Source organism: Diabrotica virgifera, chromosome 3 (genome assembly GCF_917563875.1).
Source record: "Diabrotica virgifera virgifera chromosome 3, PGI_DIABVI_V3a".
Lineage (NCBI taxonomy): Eukaryota > Metazoa > Arthropoda > Insecta > Coleoptera > Chrysomelidae > Diabrotica > Diabrotica virgifera.
Genome location: NC_065445.1, coordinates 107,215,884 through 107,241,060, shown reverse-complemented (window position 1 = coordinate 107,241,060; position 25,177 = coordinate 107,215,884). Strand labels below are relative to the sequence as shown.

General features: G+C 31.3%; 2 protein-coding genes across 3 annotated transcripts in view; one reads left to right on the top strand and one right to left on the bottom strand.

Moving 5' to 3' along the window:
- Positions 1-18,071, bottom strand: part of LOC126882020 (ubiquitin carboxyl-terminal hydrolase nonstop) — a 54,866-nt gene extending 36,795 nt beyond the window's left edge. For both annotated transcript variants that reach the window (XM_050646796.1, XM_050646797.1), the window contains exons 1-2: positions 17,620-18,071; positions 818-1,062 (exon numbers count right to left, since the gene is read on the bottom strand). In XM_050646796.1, coding sequence (XP_050502753.1) covers positions 818-1,062; positions 17,620-17,751 — 377 coding nt within the window. In that variant the 5' untranslated portion in view covers positions 17,752-18,071. The remainder of the gene's footprint in view (positions 1-817; positions 1,063-17,619) is intronic.
- Positions 18,072-18,167: 96 nt separating this feature from the next.
- Positions 18,168-25,177, top strand: part of LOC126882016 (pyridoxal-dependent decarboxylase domain-containing protein 1) — a 102,966-nt gene continuing 95,956 nt past the window's right edge. Inside the window, exon 1 of the mRNA XM_050646786.1 lies at positions 18,168-18,322. Within this exon, the coding sequence (XP_050502743.1) occupies positions 18,302-18,322 (21 nt within the window). The 5' untranslated portion in view covers positions 18,168-18,301. The remainder of the gene's footprint in view (positions 18,323-25,177) is intronic.

Genomic DNA, 25,177 nt, shown 5'->3' with positions numbered 1-25,177 from the left:
ATCTATCGAATGGCACCAAGCACGAGCCCCTACGGAGTTGGGGGTGGGGATTTAATTTAAAATCTTAAATAGGAGCCCCCAATTTTTATTGCAGATTTGGATTCTTTACGTAAAAATAAGCAACTTTTATTCGACACATTTTTTCGAATTATGGATAGACCGCGCTATAATCGGAAAAAAACGATTGTTTCAAATGGAAAATTAAATTAAAAAATGAAAAGTCCCCCACCATATGGAAAACTTAAAACTTAACCTTTTTCTGGTTTTAGCACGTACTCTTCACAATCCAATAGGTCCCCATAACGCTCGAGTAACTGCAAATTTAGCATACTTTCCTCCCCTACTATGAGGATTTATTGATGAAAAACGTGGATAGTTGTTAACGCACATAACTTTTTTATTATACCACATAAGTAAATGAATCGAAAAGGAGAATGTTAAGAAAGCCTAACTGTACGATCGAGTTTTAATTTTAACATTTTACATATGCTAGAATATTCCACAGGGTGTTCCAAACTTTAAGAAAAAAAAAACACAGTATGATTGGTACACCCGGTATAAAATGATATTTACCTGTCTAGAAACAATATTATCACAACGATATTCTTAAATAATAAGACTATAACATACTAAAATAATCACTCAAATCGGACCACTGGTTACTGGTTTAGAAAATTCGCGACATCAAACATGTCCCATTTTTAAGGTGTTCGGCTAATTTTGCCGGTGTGTGTATATGCAAAACTAAAAAGACAACCGTCGTATAACAGAATATATGGTTAAAATATTTGAGTATAACATGTTGAACAACACTTACCTCTTTCTAAAAACTTTAGCGTTCATTGCATTATCTGAGGTAAGTTCCTCTATTTCAGAATCATAGATGTAATCATTACAAAAAGAACAATGAAGTTGGCCATAAGAAAGGTCCATGGATATCGCATGCTTTTGATATATCATGTGATCCCTGATATGTTTATGACATCCAAAATATACACATTCTAAACAGGCATGCAAAAATGGACCCCTTTTCTTGCAAGTTCGGCAATATGAATTGCATATCTAAAACCAATAAATAAGATTGCTGCTAAACAATATTCTAATGTAATGTTATAGTATTCTAGTGTTTTATATTAATTTTGTGTAAACCAAATTACTTTTTGCAGAAATTCGTTTTAAAGAAAACAAGCTGAAAATGCGAGTATTATCATAATGAAAACTTTGTTCACCGTTAGGAAACATAATTTTACATTTTCTATATTACTAATAGTGGAGTCACTGAAGGTTTTTACCTCCGATTTCGTTGAACCTCCATCGATTTTCATGAAAATTGGTGAGTAGTTAGATGATACCTCAAGCAACAAAGGTGATATGATGCAAACTTGCGCTTTCACCTTAGGGGTGGAAGCCACCCCTTCTCGGGGGTGAAAATTATTATTTTATCAAAAATAATATCATACATCGATATAAGAACAAATTATAAGCAAAAGTTGTTATATAAAGTTATTAATATAAATCAATGCTTTTTGAGTTATTGAGGATCAAAAATTTAATTTTTTCGTAAAAAAATGCATGCTTTGAAGCTGTTTTTCACTTATAACTCAAAAACTATAAGCTTTTCCAAAAAAGTTATTATTACCAAAATTGAAGATAATAAAAAATTGAATACACTCCTCACTTAAAGAAGTAAACTAATATTAAGTTAAAGTGAGTTATGGGTAATTGAATGTAAATTTTTTTTCGAAGAGTACTGAAATCTAAGTATTCAAGCTTAAATAACGGGAAAACGATGCATTTTATAAAATTAACCTGTTAAGCACTTGTCAAAGGACTTTGCATTATCCATCAATTAAGCTTCAGAAGAAGTTAATAGCATTAAAATTAAGCAAGTTATGATGAAAATAAGAGAACCCTTTCGAATTTTTTAGGAAAAAGTGAAAAAATAAAACATACGCCAGTTCCACAAAAATTAAAATTTATAGTAATCCTTAAAATAATTTCTTTATATTAGCATAAAATAAGTAATGATTTCAACAATTTTGACAATTTTGACTGGCTTAGAATGAAAATTTTTGAAAAAAAGGTATAATTAAAAAAAATCATAATTTTTAAAATGATCGTAATGTTCATTTTATTTTGATAATAACTCCAAAAATATTCAATATACGTAAAAAATGATATATAACCAAATTTTAGTTATTTCTGTATCAAATATTTTACCTTTTTTATTATTTCTGTAGGGTAAAAACGAACCGAGATAGAAACGTTTAAAGCTTAAATTTTGCTGCTAGAACCATGTAACCGGGGCCATTTAACCTTTTATTTTTAAAAAAGTAAGGGTCTAAAAGATTAAATTCAACGTCGTTTAATTGCCCTTGGAATTAACTTTCAAATGGTTTTAGGTGAACCTGATATCCTAAAAATTAACGGAGTTATTTAAAAAAAAAATAATAACATTTTTTGGAAAAAATTTTAAAAGATAAATTTTGAAAAATTTTTGGAGCATACATTTTAATGCTATCAACTTGTTCGAGGACTCATTTGATAGATATTTCTAAGTACTTTGACAAATGTTTAATAAGTTTATGTTATAAAGTGCATCATTTTCCCGTTATTTAAGCTTGAAAACTTAGATTTGGGTACTCGCCGAAAAAATATACATTCAATTACCTATAACTCACTTTCAGTTCACACTAAAAGGTTTTTTAATAATGGGTTTATTTCATATTTTATTAGCTTCAATTTTGGTAATAAGAACTTTTTTGTACAAACTTATGGTTTTTGAGTTATTTATGAAAAATAGGTTAAAAACATGCATTTTTGCAAAAAGCTTTAATCTATATTAATAACTTTATATAACAAATTTTGCTTAGAATTTGTCCCTCTATCGAATTATGGGATTATTTCTAATAAAATAATTTTCACCCTCGAGAAGGGGTGGCACCCACCCCCAGGGTAAAAGCGCAAGTTGGCACCATGTCACGTTTGTTCCTTGATATATCCTCATCCTCTAACCACTCACCAATTTTCCAGCAAATCGATGGAGGTTCAACGAAATCGGAGGTAATAGCTCATATCCACCTTCAGTGAATGTACTATAAATATTTGTAGATACATATAATAATTATTGTTGAAAATTCGATTTTTCGACTCAGAGGGTTATATCGAAGTTGGTGCGAGATATCGAATTAACAATATGATGTTCGTAATCTACGTAAAAAACACATGTAATTGATATAGGTATCATATGCCTTAAGTCAAAAATTCGATGTTTTACTTTGATGTCAGTGATCTCGAAGATGGTTTGAGATACCGAAATGCCGTTTTCAGATTTGCATTCGAGGGACAAAATTACATGGGGATCCATCAGTAGATAGACTCCAAGTATTGCAGGGTCGGCAACGCACAAATAAACGAACAGATTTTGCGAATTTATAAACGAAAAAAAGTTTCGCGGAAAAATTGCACTCGGGGGTGGGGGAGTGCCGACAGAAGTGAAAACTTCTTAAATTGCATTGAAATTATAAGTATTAATTTGAAAAAAGTAAATATGTACCATTCATAATATTTTGTAAATATTAATTACACGTAAATATTTTCTTTATTGCTTATTCAAAGATTTTGAAAACAAAAAGAAAAATATTAACAGTTTATACAAAAACATTAGTGTTTATCTCCGACAGTTCACAAATGTTCAAAGATTATTGTATGCTATATACAGATGCATCAAAAAATATTGAAGGTGTGGGGTGTGCCTATTGGGATAGCAGTAATAAAATTAGTAAAATGTTTAAACTAAATTCTATTATGAGTATATACACAGCTGAATTAATAGCGATAATGGAAGCACTAAAATATTTATCTAATATAAATCATTCAAAGTTTATAATTTTTAGTGACAGTAAAAGTTCTCTTAGTAAAATTAGTGCTATAAATCCTAAATCAAAAGTGAACTACATTGAATTATATATCATAAATAAAATTAAAGAACTTCAGCAACAAGGAAAGTCTGTTAAGTTGGCATGGGTTAAAAGCCACTGTGGAATAACTGGAAATAAAATGGTAGATGAATTGGCTAAAAACGCGGTGACACAAGGAGTATTAACCCATTATCTTTGTACGCCAAAAGATATTGAATCAAATTTATTCAAAGAGATTAAGAAAGAATGGAAAGAAAGGTATATTGATGAAAACGTAAATACAGGAAACCACTACAGATCAATCAGAAACTATATAACGGAAAAACCTTGGTTTTCTAAAATGGAGTCGACAAAAGATATGACAAGAACCATATGCAGAATGAGATTTGACCACTGTCTTACTCTATCATATTTATTTAAAATTAATATAGCTGATAGTCCACAATGTATTTGTGGACAGTTGGGCAATCTACAACACAAAATTTTGACCTGTTCTCTTATCTCTAATAAAGTTATTATAGTCCAGAAAGCCACTGCGCATCCGCTAGAAAAAATATTCTAATTCGGATTTTTTGCACAGTCTTACTCAAAAAGGATCCCTTTTAACAAATTTGCATGTTGCCAGGACCAAAAGTTGGTCAAAAATTTTTTAAACGTATTTTTTTGTTTTTTCCTAAAATTATTTTTTTTTTCATGGAACAAATTTTTTTTAGGTTTTTTGGATCATTCCAAACAGAAAAGCTCTTTAGTGACTTTTCTCTAAAGTTGATAGTTTTTGACATATAAGCGATTAAAAATTGAAAAATTGCAAAATCGGCCATTTTTAACCCTCAAAAACTATGTGGAAAACTGAAAATTTGAACGTTACCAAGGTAGGTAGATATTCTTTAAACATCGACTGATGAAATCACGAAGAGTTTTTTGCAATACAATATCATAAACCCCTTTGTTTTTTAATTGTTAATCAAGTGTGCGCGACACTATTTTCCACCGTTGCATGTGTATGCAGTATGGTGCAAATGAAAGGAGTAAATTCGTTATTTCGTTAAACCGGCGACTTTAACTAAAATCCCGAAACAGGTAGATCTTTATTTTTAAGTTATGATATTGTGACATAATATATGGTATACTAGTGACGTCATCCATCTGGGCGTGATGACGTAATCGATGATTTTTTTAAATGAGAATAGTGGTCGTGTGCTAGCTCATTTGAAAGGTTCTTCAATTCTCTATTCAGTAATATAAATATTTACATAATTATTTATACAGTGTGTCCAAAAATTTAATTTTTTTTTCAATTTGCCAAATGATCTAATTTAATAAAAAATTTTTGGACACCCTGTATAAATAATTATGTACATGTTTATATTACTGAATAGAGAATTGAAGAACCTTTCAAATCAGCCAGCACACGACCCGTATTCTCATTTAAAAAAATCATCGATTACGTCATCACGCCCAGATGGATGACGTCACTAGTATACCATATATGTCACAATATCATAACTTAAAAATAAAAATCGACCTGTTTCGGGATTTTTGCTTAAAGTCGCCGGTTTACGAAATAACGAATTTATTCCTTTCATTTGCACCATACTGCATACACATACAACGGTGGAAAATAGTGTCGCGCACGCTTGATTGGCAATTAAAAAACAAAGGGATTGTTGATATTGTATTGCAAAAAACTCTTCGGGATTTCATCAATCGATGTTTAAAGAATATCCACCTACCTTGGCAACATTCAAATTTTCAGTTTTTCACATAGTTTTTAAGGGTTAAAAATGGCCGATTTCGCAAATTTTCAATTTTTAATCGCTTATATGTCAAAACCTATCAACTTTAGAGAAAAGTCACTAAAGGACTTTTCTGTTTGGAATGATCCAAAAAACCTAAAAAAATTTTGTTCCATGCAAAAAAAATAATTTTAGGAAAAAAACAAAAAAAAAAAACGTTTAAAAAATTTTTGACCAACTTTTGGTCCTAGCAACATGCAAATTTGTTAAAAGGGGTCCTTTTTGAGTAAGATTGTGCAAAAAATCCGAATTAGAATATTTTTCCTAGCGGATGCGCAGTGGCTTTCTGGACTATTATGTTTTTAAATTCACTGTATTCTTTGACTGATCTCCACCATCCCATTAATTTAATTTATTTATTAACATTAGAAAATAATGAGTTGGTATACCGACTATTGTATAAACATATTTTAGATATTAAGCTTAAATTGTAATTGTAAAATATAGAGTAAGTATTTCTTGTAAATTGTTATATGTTAAAAGAAAAAGAAAAGAAAAGAAAAGAAAAAAGAAAAAGAAAAGAAATATAAAAAAATAATAAAAAAAAATTTAAAAAAAAATAAAAAAAAATAAAAAAAAACAAAGAAAAAATAGAAAAAAGATATATAAAAAAATATATAATAATTAAAAAAATATAAAAAAAATATGTAGATAAAAATGAATGACGAACTTGGACAGTCCATAGTAAAATAGCTTTCGAATTAAGTATCATTTAGAAAAAAATTTAAAAAAATATATATCAAAAATTATTAAAAAAAATACAAAAATAATTATTTATTAGTAGAATTGTTTATTATATTAGTATTAGTTTTAGGATAAGATACGAAAAAATGACTAATAAAATAAAAAATAGTAAAATTGGCGAATGAATTTAGTGTCCGCAGTCATATAAACCCAAACAAACAACAAAAACATGTGCTCTTTATACTTTGTGACCTACGTATACTGTAGAAACCCTGGTGGTGACGGTCGCAAAAATCTGTCGCGTCGCGTGTTACGCCAGTCAATGGGAGCAAAAATAGGATATTACCTCCGAATTCTATCCTACTGCATGAATTTTAATGAAATTTTGGGCCTAGCCTCTACTTATCTCCTAATTCAAAGTCTACCCTATGCCGTTGTGTGCTTTTATCTTGGGGTGGTTCCCACCACTTCTCGGGGTAGAAAATTTCTTGGTTAAAATAACCACGGAAGTGGCTAGAGAACTTAATTGAAAGCAAAAACTGTTCTATATTTTTTTTTTGAAAACTCAATATTTTTTGAGTTATTCGTGGTTGAAAATTGGCATTTTTCATTGAAACATAACACCTTTTCGAACGGTTTTTTGCAAATATCTTAACAACTATGCATCTAACTAAAAAAACTACATAAAACTATTTTTGTAGCTTATAAAAAACCAGAGAGACTAGTTCCTTCATAAATCTTCTAGTTATAATATAAAAAGAGATATGGTAGGTGAAAATAGTTTGTTTTTTTGGTGCATGCTCAAATCGTTTTATTTAACTTGAAATAACAGACAATGGTCGATTTTAGGTGTATAATGTTACCAACACCTTTTGTGGTGCTTAAAAAGATCTCTAAAATTAACAATATTAAAGGTATATTGCATTCAAACTAAGCGAGATATGCTGCAAAAAAATTGATGATTAATGTATTTTAAGAAAAAATGAGAAGTATATTTACCCACTTATCTACCAGAATTTTAATGCATCATTTTACTTCTACAATACCTTTTATTATAGTATTATGGACAGGTTCAAAAAGTTGGACGGGTTTAAAATGAATGGTTTTTGAAAAAAAAATGATCAATTTATAGAGCGCCTTTTTAGATTTCCTTAAACATCTTGTTTTTCTACATGTAACTTGAAAACGATAAGAGATACAATAATGAAACACAAAACAGAATTTTTATTCAACAAGATCCTACATTTTTGTGTGGTACCTTTTTTTCGTATCTCTTATCATTTTCGAGTTACATGGAGAAAAAGGAAGATTCTTAAGAAAATTTAAAAATGCGCTCTATAATTTGATCTTATTTTTTTCAAAAACTATTCATTTTAAACCCGTCCAACTTTTTGAACATAGAAATAACACTATAATAAAAAGTATTGTAGAAGGAAAAGGATGCATTTAAATTCTGATGGATGAGGGATTGAATGTACTTCACATTTTTTTTAAATTCTATTAGTCATCAATTTTTTGCAGCATATCTCGCTTACTTTGAATGTAATCGGCATTTAATGTTGCTCATTCTAAACGTCTTTTCAATCGCTACAAAAGGTATTGGTAGCATTATACAATTAAAATCGACCGTTTCTCTTTTATTTCAAGTTGAATACACCGATTTCAACATGCACCAGAAAAACAAACTCTTCTCACCTACCATATCTCTTTTTGTATTATAACTAGAAGATATATGAAGGAACGAATCTCTTTGTTTTTTTTTTATAAGCTACAAAAATATTTTGTATAGTTTTTTTCATTAGATGCATAGATTGTAAGGTATTCGCAAAAAACCGACAGAAAAGATGTCATTTTTCAATGAAAACGACCAATTTTCAACCACGAATAACTCAAAAATTATTGAGTTTTCAAAAAAAATTATTCAACAGTTTTTGCTTAGAATTAGGTTCTCTAGCCACTTCTGCGATTATTTTAACCAAAAAATTTTACATCCCCGAGAAGGGGTGGGAAGCACCCCCAAGATATAGTCTATTCGCTAAACTCAGACGCAACTTTCTAGATATTTTAGTCGGTAATTTTGCCCATTTTAGTAAAATTGGCAAAAAATAATTACTTAATAGTTAATAATCACTAAATACTTAGTAATTTCGCCAATTTTTGCAAAATTGGCAAAAACAAAAAAATTATCGACTAAAATATGTTGGCTACATATTTTAGTCGATAATTTTTTTGTTTTTGCCAATTTTGCAAAAATTGGCGAAATTACTATTTAGTGATTATTAACTATTAAGTAATTATTTTTTGCCAATTTTACTAAAATGGGCAAAATTACCGACTAAAATATCTAGAAAGTTGCGTCCGAGTTTAGCGAACAGACTATAAAAGCGCACATCGCCATAGCGTAGACTTTGTTTCTTGAGCTTTTCTCTACTTATTGTGAAAATATCAAGTAAATCTATGCAGTAGGATGGAATTCGTAGCCAAATAACCTCATTGACTGCCCTATGTTCAATGATTTTTCCCCATCCAAAAAGTGCACAACGCTGCTAAAGAAGTTTTAACTTCACAAAGTCGCCAATAACAGGATACTTAGGAAAATCTGGCAAAGAAAAAGATCACCAAGAGACAAATCTGTATTCAACAGGACAACGGCGGAAATGAAAAGAGTTCTTAAAAATAACAAGAATACAGGCATTAGCGACTACCTTAAAAATCTAAAGGTGACTGAATCCACAGAATATTTGCTGCGGAATTACAGCAGATTATCATATTTTCTGTACGAATTTTTTTTTAACATTGTTGAATTATTACAATGTTACAATAATTGTTACAATTATGTTATGTTACTTATGTTATCATAATCATTACAGGTATGTATGAAGAGTAAAAAAATAGTTCTTATGAGAATTAAAATTTTTATGGGCATCCAATAAAAATAAGGGTGCTACTATAGTATGTAGTCTACCATCATGTTTCTACTATAGAATGTGGTCTACCGAGGGATGCGTTGTGTAAGCTGTATTATATTACAATGCTGACAAAAAGATATTTACAAAGTAAATAAAAAGCATAAATCATAATAATTAAGTATTATTTTAATTTTACAAATGAATACTTAAATAATTTAATTTGTCATATAAATTTGCTATTTTAGTTGGAAATAAGCCAATTTTGTGGTTTATTCAAAACTAAATAGTAAATTGTTAAGATAAAATATGAATTTGTAAAATTAAAATAATTTATCACACTTATGCATTTTATTCAATTTGTGAAGATTGTTTTTGTATGTACTATATACATGTGCGGCTAATCACAAAAATCTTTTCCCAGAAGGCTTTGCACACAATAATTAAAGGCACCTTTGTAGGCGAAATGTAGGTTAAAAATACTACTATGTATTTAGGAATATACAATAAACTTTACACAAAGGGCCTAGCCGGGTAAGATGATGAAAACTGCCCCCAACTCGATTCGAATTCCATATAGGTCACCGTTTAGCATATCTAGTCAAACTCACTTTCTGAAATGTTTAGCCCCCTAGGTGGTCATGTGACCCACCTAGAGCCTAATTAGGATTTTTATGTTTTTATTTTTTATCTCAGCCGCATAGAGAACTAGCGAAAAACTTTAAATAAAAAAGGTGTAAGCTTTAAAAAGTTCTGTCCGAATTTTTTTTTAATTTTTGGCGGGAAATTTAAATTTTAAAATAATTTTAAAAGTTTAAATGAGTATAAAAAAATAACTACGAAATTCGTTTTCACGAAAAACATATATAACCTGTATTTTTGCATATGTTTCACCCTGAATTTTTTCATATTTTTAAAATTGGTGAAACGCACCTTTAAAAATAAAAAACTGCATTTTTCGGTTTTTTTTTTCGTTTTTTGATACAATTTTATACATATTTTTCAAAAAAGGTAACACCGTCACTAGAATAGGTAAAAAACTGAAAAATAATTGGGGTTTGCTTAATAAAAATTTTTTGTAATGCCATCCATTTTCAACCCGGAACATTGATCAGCCTTTATGCAGACGACACTGCCATTGCTGCAAAACACATGAACCTAGATATAGCTGTAAGAAATCTACAGATGGCATTGGATACAATAGAAGAATGGAAAATGGAAAATAGCAATAAATCCAGATAAGACCCAAGCGGTTATCTTCAAAAAGAGAAGAGATAACCCAGAAGAACAAGACAATTGCAAGACAGACCCATCGAATGGCAAAACGAAGCTAAATATTTAGGAGTCACAATGGACCAAGGTCTAACATTCACATCACATGTCAACGCAACAGTCCAGAAAACAGCAGCGGCCAGAGCGACAATAAGAGGACTCGCAGGAAGAAGCAAATTAGCTATGAAAACAAAATTAAGACTGATAAATAGCATTATACTGCCAATAATTACATACGCATCTCTTGCATGGGGTCACACAAGTCAAAGTAACAAAAAGAAGATACAAGCGGCACACAACAACTGCCTCAGAGAAGCTGAAAACGTGCCCAGATACGTCGCCGAACGGTTCTTATTTAGAGACCTAAAACAAATAAGAGTACTGGATATTATGGAGGAAAAAGCCAGAACAAAATTTGCTGAGCTAGAAGACCACACAAACCGGATCCTGCAAGAGATATTAAGGTATGATGTGTACCATAGATGGAAACACAGGAGACCCAAACAGCAAATATTAGTAAATATATAATAAAGGCTAGATAATCGTAGCTCTATCAAAAGAAGACAACTTGCTCACCTTTGGCATCTCATTATATTTATTAATGTTGATTTTTATACATTTTAGACATCCCTCAAAAAAATATACAAAAAACTTAAAACGGCTTCAGCCACTAAACAAATCAATAAAATATTAACAATAGGCGAAAGACACAAAAAAAATATTAGTAACAAAACCCAAAAAACGGGCATGAGGGGCCCACATCCTCGAGCGCCGAGTCACCGAACTGGACATAGCCCAGAGCGGGGACTCGGCGCCCGAGCAAGCAAAACAGATAAGTCACTAGAGATAGCGGGAATAGGGCACCTCACGCTGGCCTGCATTGATCGGGGTAGGATTTCATATGGGAGTCCGTGTACCCAAGACTCCCATATGATAAGCACTTTGCTGATTGAGAGCCCCTATAGCGCATCAGAGTGCTATCGGGGGGTAAGTGGATGGTCAGGAGCACTGAAGCGGGGTGGAGTGATTCCTGCTTACGGGAGTTAATCCTCCTCGCCCCAATGAATTGTATCACCCGAATGTCATTCTCTAGGGGTGAGCAAGTCTCTCAGGCTGGGTTAAATCACTATGCTTGCTTGCTTGCCATCCATTTTCAAGATACAGGGCGTTGAAGAAAACAAAATGTTACTCATTTTTTACGATTTTGCCGAAACTACTGGCAACATTGTAATAAAACTTGGCGCGTTTTAAGAGGTAGTTATTGTGCATGTTTTGACATACAATTAAGGATTTGATATTCATCATTGGCGCGCATAGGGGTAATGGTCTGAACTTTTGAAAAAAAAAAGATAGTACGCCACTGAGATATTTCAAATTAACAATCATTTTTGAATTCCTCGTTCAATTTGCGATAAAAAAACTATCTTCTCATTTTTTCATACAACGCGCCGTTTTGCTGCAAGAAATAAAATATCCTTAACGCTTCCAAAGTATTCGAATTAGTTTTTATAATGGATGTACGAGTTTTAGTCCAGAGAAATAAGATTTTTCTCGTGACACATCCCCCTCCAGGCCGAAACCAAATTTTATGAGTAGTATGGACATCTATATTAATAACCTTTATGTTTCCTGCAGCCGATTTTGATGATATACATAGTTATAAACAAGTGAAGATCAAAAAACGGTAAATTTTCGCTTTTTTCGTCTATAACCAAAAAGTTAAGCATTTTAAACAAATTTGAGAGTAAAAAACTCATAAATCGTCTAAAAAATTTCAATATGGCGTTCGCTGAGTATATCTATCCTTATTGGTTGCTTAGAAAATTGCAAAATAAATCATAAATTTTGAGTTTTTATAAATACTCATAACTTAAGTAAAAATTAACTTAGAACCTTATTATTACACGAATTGCTGAGACTTCTGGTGCTTAAACTATATTTTAAATTTTAAAGCAATTGGTCAAATACTTTAAAAGTTATTTAATTTGTTGATCCCAAATTCATTTTTTTTGCAACACCAAAAGTCAGAAAATTATGAGGTTACAGTAAGACTTCTGACAGTTTATGGTAGAAGAACGTTGAAACTATTGACTTAATTAAAAAAAAATGACAAAAAGTAATTTCAAACAGTGTAAAATTATTTTGCAAAGACACGTTTATTTTTTGCTTACTTATAAACAATTAGAATAACTTTTTAACCGTTACCCGTAGAAAAATTATTTTTTCATATTTGGAAAGAGTGAATTTTATACACATTTAGAAAAAAAAAACAATTGTCCTAGGACAATTAGGGACGAAGTTAGCCCCCCCCCCCCTTTTTAATTCACATGTTTTTGCAAAATAATTTTGCAGTATTTAGAATTATTTTTTGTCATTTTTTTAATTAAATTAATAGTATAAATCTTCTTCTTTTATAAACTATCCAACGTATTAGTGCAGGGGTGGCCAAGCTCCTTGATAGTCCGAGCCATTTTTCAAAATATGAAATTTTTCGCGAGCCACAATTAAACAATTATTGAAAAAGTGTAAAAAAGTATTAAATTTTTCTCCCGTGTTTGGATTTCACGAATTTGAAAGTGAAATAAAATGGTTGTGTCAAATATTATATTATTATAAATATTATTTCAGAATTTATGTAAATAATTCTACAAGCAGCTTTTATCAGTTCAGGATACTTCGATTCTTCATCATCCTTCCATATTTTTCTGGGACGGCCTACTGATCTTCTATCTCTCAGAAAACACTGTCTTTAACACTCTGTCTTCCTCTGATATTACTTCATGACCTGCCAATTTTATCTTAGCTTTTATATGTCTGACGATGTTTTCAGTACCATACACAGTTGCAAATTCAGTTTTGCTTCTCCACGACCTTGTCAATTCATCTCTTTGAGAACCAAATATCATTCTGATAACTTTCCTTTCAAATACCAGCAACTTATTTATTTCCCACTGATGTATAGTCTACGTTTCACTTCCATATTTAAGAATTGGACGAATAATTGGCATGTACAGTAGTGATGTAACGAATATTCGTATTCGCATTCGCGAATATTCGTATGTTTTTGCAAATTCGCATTCGCATCCGCAAAATTTGTGCGAATGTTTTGCGAATATGAAAACCAGAAAAAAAAATTATTTTAAGATAATATTAGGTTAATAAAATCAAAATCTATTCACTTCTCATCTTTTTTTATTAAGAAAAAGTAACCTAACCTCAAACATGCAGCTACTCTCAAATGGAAATATGCAGGACACAACAGCAGACAAAGAGACTTAAGATGGAATGAAGCGATAACTCACTGGAGACCTTGGGACTACAAAAGAGGAAGGGGCAGACCACAGATGAGATGGTCGGATGACCTAAAAAGATACTCATGGACCAGATGGACAGGATTAGCACTGAACCGAGAAGAGTGGAAAAATAAGGGGGAGGCCTACGTTCAACTTTGGACAAATGAAGGGCAATAGATAGATAGAACTTAACCTTGTATAATCACATTATCAGCCTTCAATTTTTTTTATTATTTGGCATTATTTAATAAAGCTTAAGATTCAGATTAATTTACAATAAATATCAATTAACTTTTCATTATAAAGTTAGGAAACATTACAAAAATAGAAACAAATTTAAAAAAAAAACTGAATATTCGCATTCGCATCCGCATTCGCGAAAGTCGGTAGCCGCATTCGTATTCGCGAATATTCAAAAAATGACATTCGTTACATCACTAATGTACAGTCTTAATTTATATTGTCTTTTTAGCAGCTTAAATCTCAATAATGATGATATGGAGTAAAATGCTCTATTCCACGCAGCTATTCTTGCTGAGACCTCTTTTTATATGTGGTTGTCATCTGTGATTACCGCCCCTACATATTTAAACTCTTTTACTACTTCGAAGATGTGGCCATTAATAGTAATGTTTTGCCTAACTCTTGGTATTGGATTTTTGGTTACTAGCATGTATTTTGTCTCCTCTTCATTTATTCGAAGGCCCAGACTACTTGTTTCTTCCTCGGGTTGTGAAAACATCTCTCTCACGTCTCTTGTAGGATGAGCGAATGCTCCTAGATCATCAGCAAAGGCCAACAATAATTTTGATCCTCGATTCGCAAATCGCCCTGTCAACTCAGATGATATTTTACTTACCACATCTTCTAAGGCCAAATTGAAGAGCAACGGTGATAAGGAGTCTCCTTGTCTAAGTTCTGATGTTACACTTAGTCTTTTATATTTTTTGTTGTCAGTAATTTAAGACATTTTGAAACACAAAAATTAAAAGTAATTCAGATACATTTATAGAGAGCCACAAATAATCCTTCAAAGAGCCACATGTGGCTCGCGAGCCACAGTTTATCTACCCCTGTATTAGTGTAACTTCATCATTTTCTGATTTATAGCGTTGCAAAAAAAATTAATTTGGGATAAACAAATTAAATAGGTACCTTTTAAACTATTTGACCAATTGCTTTGAAATTAAGGGCATGATTTAAGCACCAGAAGTCTCAGCATTCCGTGTAATAAGAACGTTCTAAGTTAATTTTTACATAAGTTATAAATATGTATGTATAAAAACTCAAAATTTATGATTTATTTTGCAATTTTCTAAGCAACCAATAAGGATAGACATATTCAGTGAACGCCATATTGAAGTTTTTTATACGATTTATGAGTTTCACACTCTCAAATTTGTTTAAAATACTTATCTTTTTGGTTATAGACGAAAAAAGCGAAAATTTACAGTTTTTTGATCTTCATTTGTTTATAACTATGTATATCAAAATCGGCTGCAGGAAACATATAGGATATTATTACAGATGTCCATACTCCTCAAAAAAATTGGTTTCGGCCTGGAGGGGGTTGTGTCACCAACAAGATATTTTTTTCCTTATTTCTCTGAACTATTTATGTAGATGTAGAAACTACTAGAAGTTCGAATACTTTGTAAGGGTTAAGATGTTTTATTTTTTAAATAAAAATGGCGCGATGAAAAAATAGGAAGATAGATTCTTTGTCACAAATTGAACGAGGAATTCAAAAACGATTGTTAATTTGGAATATGTCAGTGGCGTACTATCTTTTTTGTTTAAAAAGTTCAGACCATTACCCCTATGCGCGCCAATGATAAATATAAAATTCTTAATTGTATGTCAAAAAATGCACAACAACTACCTCTTAAAACTCGCCAAATTTTATTACAATGTTGCCAGTAGTTTCGGCAAAATCGTAAAAAATTTTTATTAAGCAAACCCCAATTATTTTTCAGTTTTTTACCTATTCTAATGAGAGTGTTACCTTTTTTGAAAAATAAGTATAAAATTGTATCAAAAAACAAAAAAAAAAACCGAAAAAATGCGGTTTTTCATTTTTAAATTTGCGTTTCACTGATTTTAAAAATTTGAAAAAATTCAGGGTGAAACATTATGCAAAAATACACGTTATATATTCTTTTCGTGAAAACGAATGTTTTAGTTTTTTTTTATACTCATTTAAAATTTTAAAATCGTTCTAAAATTTAAATTTCCCGCCAAAAATTAAAAAAAAACGTTGTTTCGGACAGAACTTTTTAAAGCTTACAACTTTTTTATTTAAAGTTTTTCGCTAATTCTCGATGCGGCTGGATAAAAAATAAAAACATAAAAACCCTAATTATGCCCTAGGTGGGTCACATGACCACTTGGGGGCTAAAAATTTCAGAAAGTGAGTTTCACTATATATGCTTAACGGTGACCTACATGGAATTCGAATCGAGTTGGGGGCAGTTTTCATCATCTTACCCGGCTAGGCCCTTTAGTTTCTTTACTATTATACAAATAACACCGTACCCTTTTTCCAAGGTATGCACAACATAAATATCAACCCCACTTTTCAAATAAAATGACCTGGTAGATTTACAAAAATTAGTTAAGTCTTGGCTATCAACAATACAATATCTGGAACGAGAATGTTGTAGAAAGACAAACTATTACTTTGTACAAATCCTTCAGGTAGATTGTACCCTCAAGGTCGACTGCATACTATAGTAGCACCAAAATAGATTTGTTTCATAAAATTGTATAAAAAAATTTTTACAGAATCATTACATTCAGTGCAGTACATCAAACACGTACTGAGTGGTTTCTGAAAGTCGTTATAAATTATGTGAATGTTGTGTTAATGTTAGGTGCTTCAGGATGGTTCTTAGTTTTGCAGAAAAAATTTTACTATGGAGTACTATTTTCGGTCATACAGAAAAGGTCGCGAATATGGTCCAAGCTTAAAATTAATAACGGTTTCAGTAGGACAGGGCAACCTGTCACACAGCTAGGGAGTCTCTTCCAATACTGCTTGTTGATTTTGGGAGAACGCCACTCAACAGGCCTAACGCCACCTGATGCGTACATATGGGGAATGCTAACGGGGGCAGACTGATCCACTGTCTGACATTCTGGAATTGCAGACTAATAGAATTAAAGATTTTTTTGTGCCAGGGGGTCTTTAACATCTGTTTTATCGGTAACGTCATCGTGAATAATGTTTGCAAGGCTATATCATGTATACTAAATATATAAATACTCATAAACATTTCAATATTTATTTCAGTACTGTTTATTTTGCCACATAGGTATTGTAGGATGTTGTTTTAGTGCGGATATTGGACTTAATTCTAGTACAAGATGAATAAAAAAATGAAATAATTAAAATTCTATACTAAATACAATTAAAACTCTTGTTCTCTCTAGAGAGAAAATTAGAGAGACAGAAAAGGAAAAATTTACCATTTTAAAATTTTACACTCACAGCCATAATGTAGGCAACATTTATTACTTCACAATATGAAATGAAAACAATAGATTTGATGTTACAATTATTTTTTTGACACCTTGTTACTTTAGTAACAAGTAGAATCTATGTGGAAGTAAAACAAAAAAAAATCATTTATTTTAATTTTAATGAAAAACAAATAAATGGAGTTGTCCATCCAAATTTAACATGAGTGAATAAAAATAGATTATTTGAATATTTGTGCTCAATTGTTCAGAAAATAACAACTGTTACCTTAGCTTTCCTGCTTTTAGGAGTATCTGTTACAACGAAAACGACGTGAACCCATTTTAAAGCATCCACATGAGCATGAGTTTTCTTAAAAACCTGTAGGTGATGACAACCTTTGGCACTCATTTTTGTCATCAGTCTCAATTATAAGTTTATCTTTTTCTCAAGAAATCAATACCGTTGATCAGGATTCACTATTTTAACGCAACATATTAAGTGAATATTATAATATTAATATCAATTAATTGATTTTTTCAGGATTTTTAATGTACACCTTTCTTTATTTTTGACACTTAAGAAACTTCAAAGTTATATGGTTTGTTTACTATTTATTTGCCTCGTTGCCAGATTACTAGATAGTAATCAGTTCCAGTAAAATAACAAATTTTGAATCATTTTAAATTTAATTATGGATAAGATTTTAAGTTACATATGCGTATCAATTCTTAACTTACTGTATTAGCATTTTAAAAATATTCTTAAGTCAAATGAGAGAAGTCAAATTAAGAAGTTCAATTCGTGGTTACCTAACAACACAGTAACATATTGTGTGGCAGAAGTATATAGCCACGTTGCCATTTGACACGTTTAATCGTCTAACTTCATGTTAATAAATATCAAACGTTCAACGTCAAATATCTGATTATTTAAAGAAAACCGATATACAGCAATGTAAATTAAAAAAATGACTACGGATAATAAAAATGTAAGTCTTCACCTTTACTATTTTACATAAAATTAGTCTAAACTATACATATGTAAATTTTTACGCTTGGAAAATTTATAGATTAGTTTTTATTTATTTTAATTTTCTATTTGTTTAGAGACTGAAATATATGTTTTTCTTTGTGATGTGTAGGGTTTCGACGATATGTTATGTATTGTATTCCTATTTAGTGTATTATTTCGTTAGTTCTAAATTAAGGCGCACAAGATATTAGCCAGAAATCTTCTTGTTAATTACCCTTGACTTCTTATGGTTTTTGATTCAATACTTTGAATTTTGTACAAATATGTATATTACTGTTAGTCCTAAATTCTTCCAATCCAGCCAATGACACTACAGCCCAAACCGGGCCTTGGCCTCCTTCAGCAAGCTTCTCCAACCAGTCCAACCTTCGAGTTACTGCTGTGTTTTTCCATGAACATGTTTTTATGAGGTTTTTGGCATCCTCATCTACTTCATCTTCCCATCTCTTTTTTGGAAAGCAGGTTATTATCCTTGCTTTCAGCAATTTTCTGGGGATTCTATTCTCATGAGCGGACCACATGCCCTGCCCACCGTAATCTCTGCAGTTTAATGTATTGTGCTAGTATTGGTTGGCTATATTGTTCGTATATTTCTTTATTATATCTAATTCGCCAGTTGTTATTTTCACTTATTGTTTTCTGGTGTACATCTCACACTTTTGAATATGTGTCCAATCATAAAATAGGCTTTATTTGCTAGCACAAGCCTTCTATTTATTTCTGGTTCTTCTTCACTGTTGGCAACCAGGTCCATCCCTAAGTAAGTCCTAAATACATCACAATAATATTAAAGTGATTGAAGCATTAATGGTATACGATCCCAATCTTGCTGATCCCATAAACATTCTTCGTCTTCAATTGGCAATTCTCATCTTGCTTAAGTACTACACTACTGATTCTACTGCTTAAGTTCTACTAATGTGAACCCGAAACCACTTCGACAGATTTTGGAGCCAATAGTGTCTTCTCCTGCCTCCTGCCATAAACATTACATCTTGTATGTACTTATAGGTTTATAGATTAGTGCAATCTCTTCTATTAATTACACAAAATGCTTAACTAAACTAGCCACTTTGCACTTATCTAGATATGTGCCATATGAGTTCTGATAGTGATTCACTTCTATGAATTCCCCATTACATAAACTTAATCAGTTTACAAAATTTTTGTATATTTTTTACCATTTAATTTAATACAATTTGCATTTTGAATGTCTTTTTTGTAGTCATAATTAGGGATTGCAATCCAGCAGCATTTTCAATCCAGCTGGATTTTTGCAAGATTGACCTGAATCCATCTGGATCCAGCGCGGATCCAGCAAAATGTGGAATCACAAAAAATACGATTTTAATGTTTTTTTGTCTGTATTCTAAATTTTTAAATTTCTAAATTTTTAAACATGAATTATTTAGTTTCTTGGAAGTGAGACCTTAAAAAACATAGGCCTAACCTACTTTGCACAGAACTGCACATATAGCCGGTTGCGAAAAAAGCCCTTCCGGCCTCTGTGCTGGTCGGTTTTAAGGTCATCAAATAGTCATAGACCATTGACAAATAATCGCCTTCCACTCCTTTGGCCTCATAAACTGCCATTTCCTCTTCTAAAATCATTTCGTAATCTTTTTGAGAACCAAATTTTTTTTGGTTATAAAAGTTCTTTTTTTTCGTTTCAATTCAATCTCAAGTTTTTGTTCCAAAGTAAAATTCACGGACTCTGGATTAGTTGGCCCATCTTCTTTCATTATGTCCTCTTACACTGGTTCCACAGTTACTTGTTTATTATACGAATCAACAAATTTTTCATCTCTTGTCACATTGCATTCTTTTTCGGCATGGGGAAATAACGAGGATTGTTTAGTCCTTCGTCATACTTTTTTGATTTTGTAAGTACATTAATGTACCTTTAATTTCAGAGAGATACTGTTCCGCGAATATGTTGCGTAGTGCTTCCGATAGATTGGCATTAAGGCTAGAGTCCTGGCTATTCAGTTTGTCTAAGGCAAATGTCATGGTTGTGTCGGCCGTTATCAAAGTATACTCTCTTCTGCAAAGAGCTTCTACAGCCAGTTTTACCGGTTAGAGAGTGGCCATCAACTCATTGATTTATTGACCACTCACCAGCAGAGAATTTTATCACAGAATCAATGTTTATCACCGCTTTATCGATGCAAACTTTTAGGCTGTAGAATCTTTCCAGCATACTGAGCTACTCCTAGGGGGATATAATGGCAAGTTGCCGACTCACGGCTTTGAATAAAGAGGCTAATGAAGACATTCAGTAACTTATTTCGAATTTGACACGTTTGCGGATCCGCGCTGTTGGATCCAGCCCGGTTTGCTGGATCCAGCATGTAAAAAAAAGCGCTGGATCCAGCTGGATTGCTGGATGCTGGATCCAGCAATTGCAATCTCTAGTCATAATATAATACATATTATTATGTTGTTCTAAAGCTATTTTCTTGTGGCATTTAAGATAGTACGCCACTGACATATTTCAAATTAACAATCATTTTTGAATTCCTCGTACAATTTGCGATAAAAAAACTATCTTCTCATTTTTTCATACGAAGCGCCGTTTTGCTGCAAAAAATAAAATATCTTAACGCTTCCAAAGTATTCGAATTAGTTTTTATAATGGATGTACGAGTTTATGTAGATGTAGAAACTACTAGAAGTTCGAATACTTAAGGGTTAAGATGTTTTATTTTTTGAATAAAAATGGCGCGTCGTATGAAAAAATAGGAAGATAAATTTTTTGTCACAAATTGAACGAGGAATTCAAAAACGATTGTTAATTTGAAATATGTCAGTGGCGTACTATCTTTTTTCTTTAAAAAGTTCAGACCATTACCCCTATGCGCGCCAATGACAAATATAAAATTCATAATTGTATGTAAAAAATTGCACAACTACCTCTTAAAACTCGCCAAATTTTATTACAATGTTGCCAGTAGTTTCGGCAAAATCGTAAAAAATGTGTAAAAATTTGTTCTCTTCAACGCCCTGTATCTTGAAAATGGATGGCATTACAAAAAATTTTTATTAAACAAACCCCAATTATTTTTCACTTTTTTACCTATTCTAGTGACGGTGTTACCTTTTTTGAAAAACATGTATAAAATTGTATCAAAAAAGGAAAAAAAACCGAAAAATTTGAAAAAATTCAGGGTGAAATATTATGCAAAAATACACGCTATATATTTTTCGTGAAAACGAATGTCTTGTTATTTTTTTATACTCATTTAAAATTTTAAAATCGTTCTTCAATTTAAATTTCCCGCCAAAAATTAAAAAAAATTTTCGGGCAGAACTTACAACTTTTTTATTTAAAGTTTTTTGCTAGTTCTCGATGCGGCTGATATAAAAAATAAAAACATAAAAACCCTAATTAGGCTCTAGGTGGGTCACATGACCACCTAGGGGGCTAAAAATTTCAGAAAGTTAGTTTCACTATATATGCTAAACAGTGACCTATATGGAATTCGAATCGAGTTGGGGGCAGTTTTCATCATCTTACCCGGCTAGGCCCTTTAATAAGCTTTATCAAATTTAATCTGAATAAGCAATTGGACTTCGTAAATCCTAAAGTTTTCACCCAAAGTGACCAGAAGCAGAAGTGGAAGTCGCTATTTAAATTCTTTGCTTTGCTTCAATTAATATATGATTTCAATAATTTTGAGTCAGTTTTACCAAATATCTGGTTATAACTTTTTAACTGGAAATTACACCAAAACCAGAACTAAATATTCGAGCTCGACTTTTCAATATTTGTCAAATGATATATCACATGCTTAGAATAGCATGGACACAGAAAAAAACTAACATGGAAGTATTGTGAGAAATGGGCAAAGAATATGAAATAGTATACACAATAAAAATAAGAAAGTTACAATATCTGCGGGGGCACGTAATGAGGGGACAGTGATATGAACTGCTAAGACTGATATTCAACCTTCTGTTCCAAATATACATTGGTTTAAAAATTATGTAGTACCTCGAAGATATATTAATCAGAATGAAGTTTGGACATGCATGTTTCCCTCTACATCTAGCAAGAATGAAAGTTTTTGATTCAAATCTTTGTACTGAATGTCAGAAGGTGGGTGATTTGAATCACACTTTCTTTGAGTGCACAAAATACATTCCATACAGCTATAATTTAATCGAAGATTTAATAAAATGTAATGTTTTTCCACCTTTCAATATATCCTATCTATTGTCTCTGAACAGCAAACATATACAGTGCGTCCATAAAGTAACGCATAAATTCATTATTTCGTAAACCGGCGACTTTAAGGAAAAATTCCAAAACAGGTCGATTTTTATTTTTAATTTCCGACTTTTTGTCATATATACCATACTAGTGACGTCATCCATCTGGGTGTGATGACGTAATCGATTATTTTTTTAAATGAGAATAGGGGTCATGTGATAGCTCATTTGAAAGGGTATTCAATTCTCTATTCACTAATGTAAACATTAACATAATTATTTATACAGGGTGTTGAAAAAAACATTTTTTAAATTAAAATAATTGAGACAAAAAGAAGAATGTATGTAATTTATTTAATTCAAAATGCGTTTTACTACTCAGAATAAAACAGAAAACAAAAACAGTTTCAAATAAAAAAAAATATTAGACAAATAAACATTGATTTTCGCTTGAACGAAATGTTCATACTGGCAAGAGGCAGGTGGATGGCAGCTTTAACATTGAATTTAAGCGGAAACAATATTTATTTGTCAAATAAACATTTTTTTCCTGTTTGCTGACAACATTAAAACGTATTTTTAATTAGATAAATTACATACATTCTTCTTTTTGTCTCAATTATTTTAATTAAAAATTTTTTTTTATGAACACCTTGTATAAATAATTATATTAATGTTTATATTAGGGAATAGAGAATTAAATACCCTTTCAAATGAGCTATCAGATGACCCCTATTCTCATTTAAAAAAATCATCGATTAATCTCAAGTGCATCACTTGAGAAAGGCACTCTGCCGAAACGGCTGTAGTCACATAGTTGTAAATAATAAATTTTGTGGAAGTATAGAAAACAAAAGTTTTCAGTGTTTTATTGTGAGATAAAATGAACTTCCATCAAGTAACGGTCGAATCCATCAATTACATACTTTTTTGAGAAAATGAACAGATTAAAGCAGCTCGATGCAACGTCTTTTACAATGATCAAAAATGCCCATTGTAGATACAAATTAGAACAGATAAAATGGCAAATGAGGTGTCGAATAAGAGCTTATAACCCAAAGATGGTGTGAAAATTAGTGAAGTTGTATACCAATCGACGTTAAGTCACACAAATAGTTCCGATATCGACTTCCGGTTCTACTTCTAGTCACTTTGGGCGAGAACCTAGGATTTCTGAAGTCCAATTGCTTGTATTAATTATAAAAATTATGAAAGCTGAGACACATGTCTATTATAGAGCTGAAAGATCACCGATTCAACTCTCATACAAGTTTCAAGCTCAGTATTAACACTGAAGAAGCAAATATTCTCTATAATTGGCTAGTGGGGCGTTTAGTAGATATTAGTAGTTATTGAATAATTTACCAAAGATTCTTTTAAGGATTTAAATTTTCAACTATTCAACATAAGGTGTTTTCAAATAGTCTAATATAACACAAATGATGACAAATATAATACAGGGTAGCGATAAAGTATGGAAACACGGTAATTTCTCGGAAACCGCTAAAACGATTTTTATAGATTTTGGCGGGTAAGGGTCTTCTAATGAAGCCGATATTATAGTGGTAATTACATTGTTGTCAAATTTTCCGTTTTTCTGGAAATCTAATGAACTTTCTTATTTCAAATACCCTGTATATTTTTTGTGTTTTGAAGTCCTTAAGAAATACTAATTATTTTTCATGTTATATTCCTTATATCTAAATGCCATAATTTCGGAGTGATTGCTACATTTATTAAAAAAAATTTAAAACAAATTACAAAAATTAATTTTTTCGACCCAGGTACAAATTATTTTAGCATCTTTGGATGATTGGGAACAAAAAAGGTTTTTGTCATTTTTCTCTAAACACTCTAAAGTTAATAGGTCTGGATCCCGTGTATGAAAAAAAAGTTGATTAATAGCAAGCTGAAAATTTGTTAATAGCTTAAGGGTGTCTAGTCGGAAAAACTTTGATATATTGGAACACTGGAACAGGGGCAGTTTTAATTGTGGAACAGGTTAAACATTTGGAACGGTCAGACCACGAAAACGGCACATTTATTTTGTCCGACAGAATAGACTTGAACTCTCCGAAAAGAGATTAAACTCTCATGAAAAAATCAGACTGCTATTTATCACCTGTCATAATTCCTGTCATTTGACATATTCTACATGTTCCACTCATTAAAACAAGTCAAGTCAAGTCAAATTTATTCATCACATGCGACATTATACAAAGTTGTACATGTATGAGACAAGTCAAAGTTACAGACATATAATGTACATCTTAAAAGTATATAAATTAATAAATACGACAAAACATACTTAAAAGTTATTTTTAGAATATGGCTCTAGCTCACAAATGTATTGATGTACACACCTCCGAAAGTTTGGCTGATGTAAATTCATTCGTATATCTATTGGCAATTTGTTAAAGAAACTTATGGCTGTATAATGTGTGCTACCTTCCAACAAAACAGAACGATGTTGTGGAAGCATAAAGTGATTGTCTTTGAATCTTGTTGAATAAACATGGTTAAATTGAAATTTATTGAATTCATAAATTTTGCAATGTAAATACATTATACACGAAAATATATACAGACCAGGAATTGT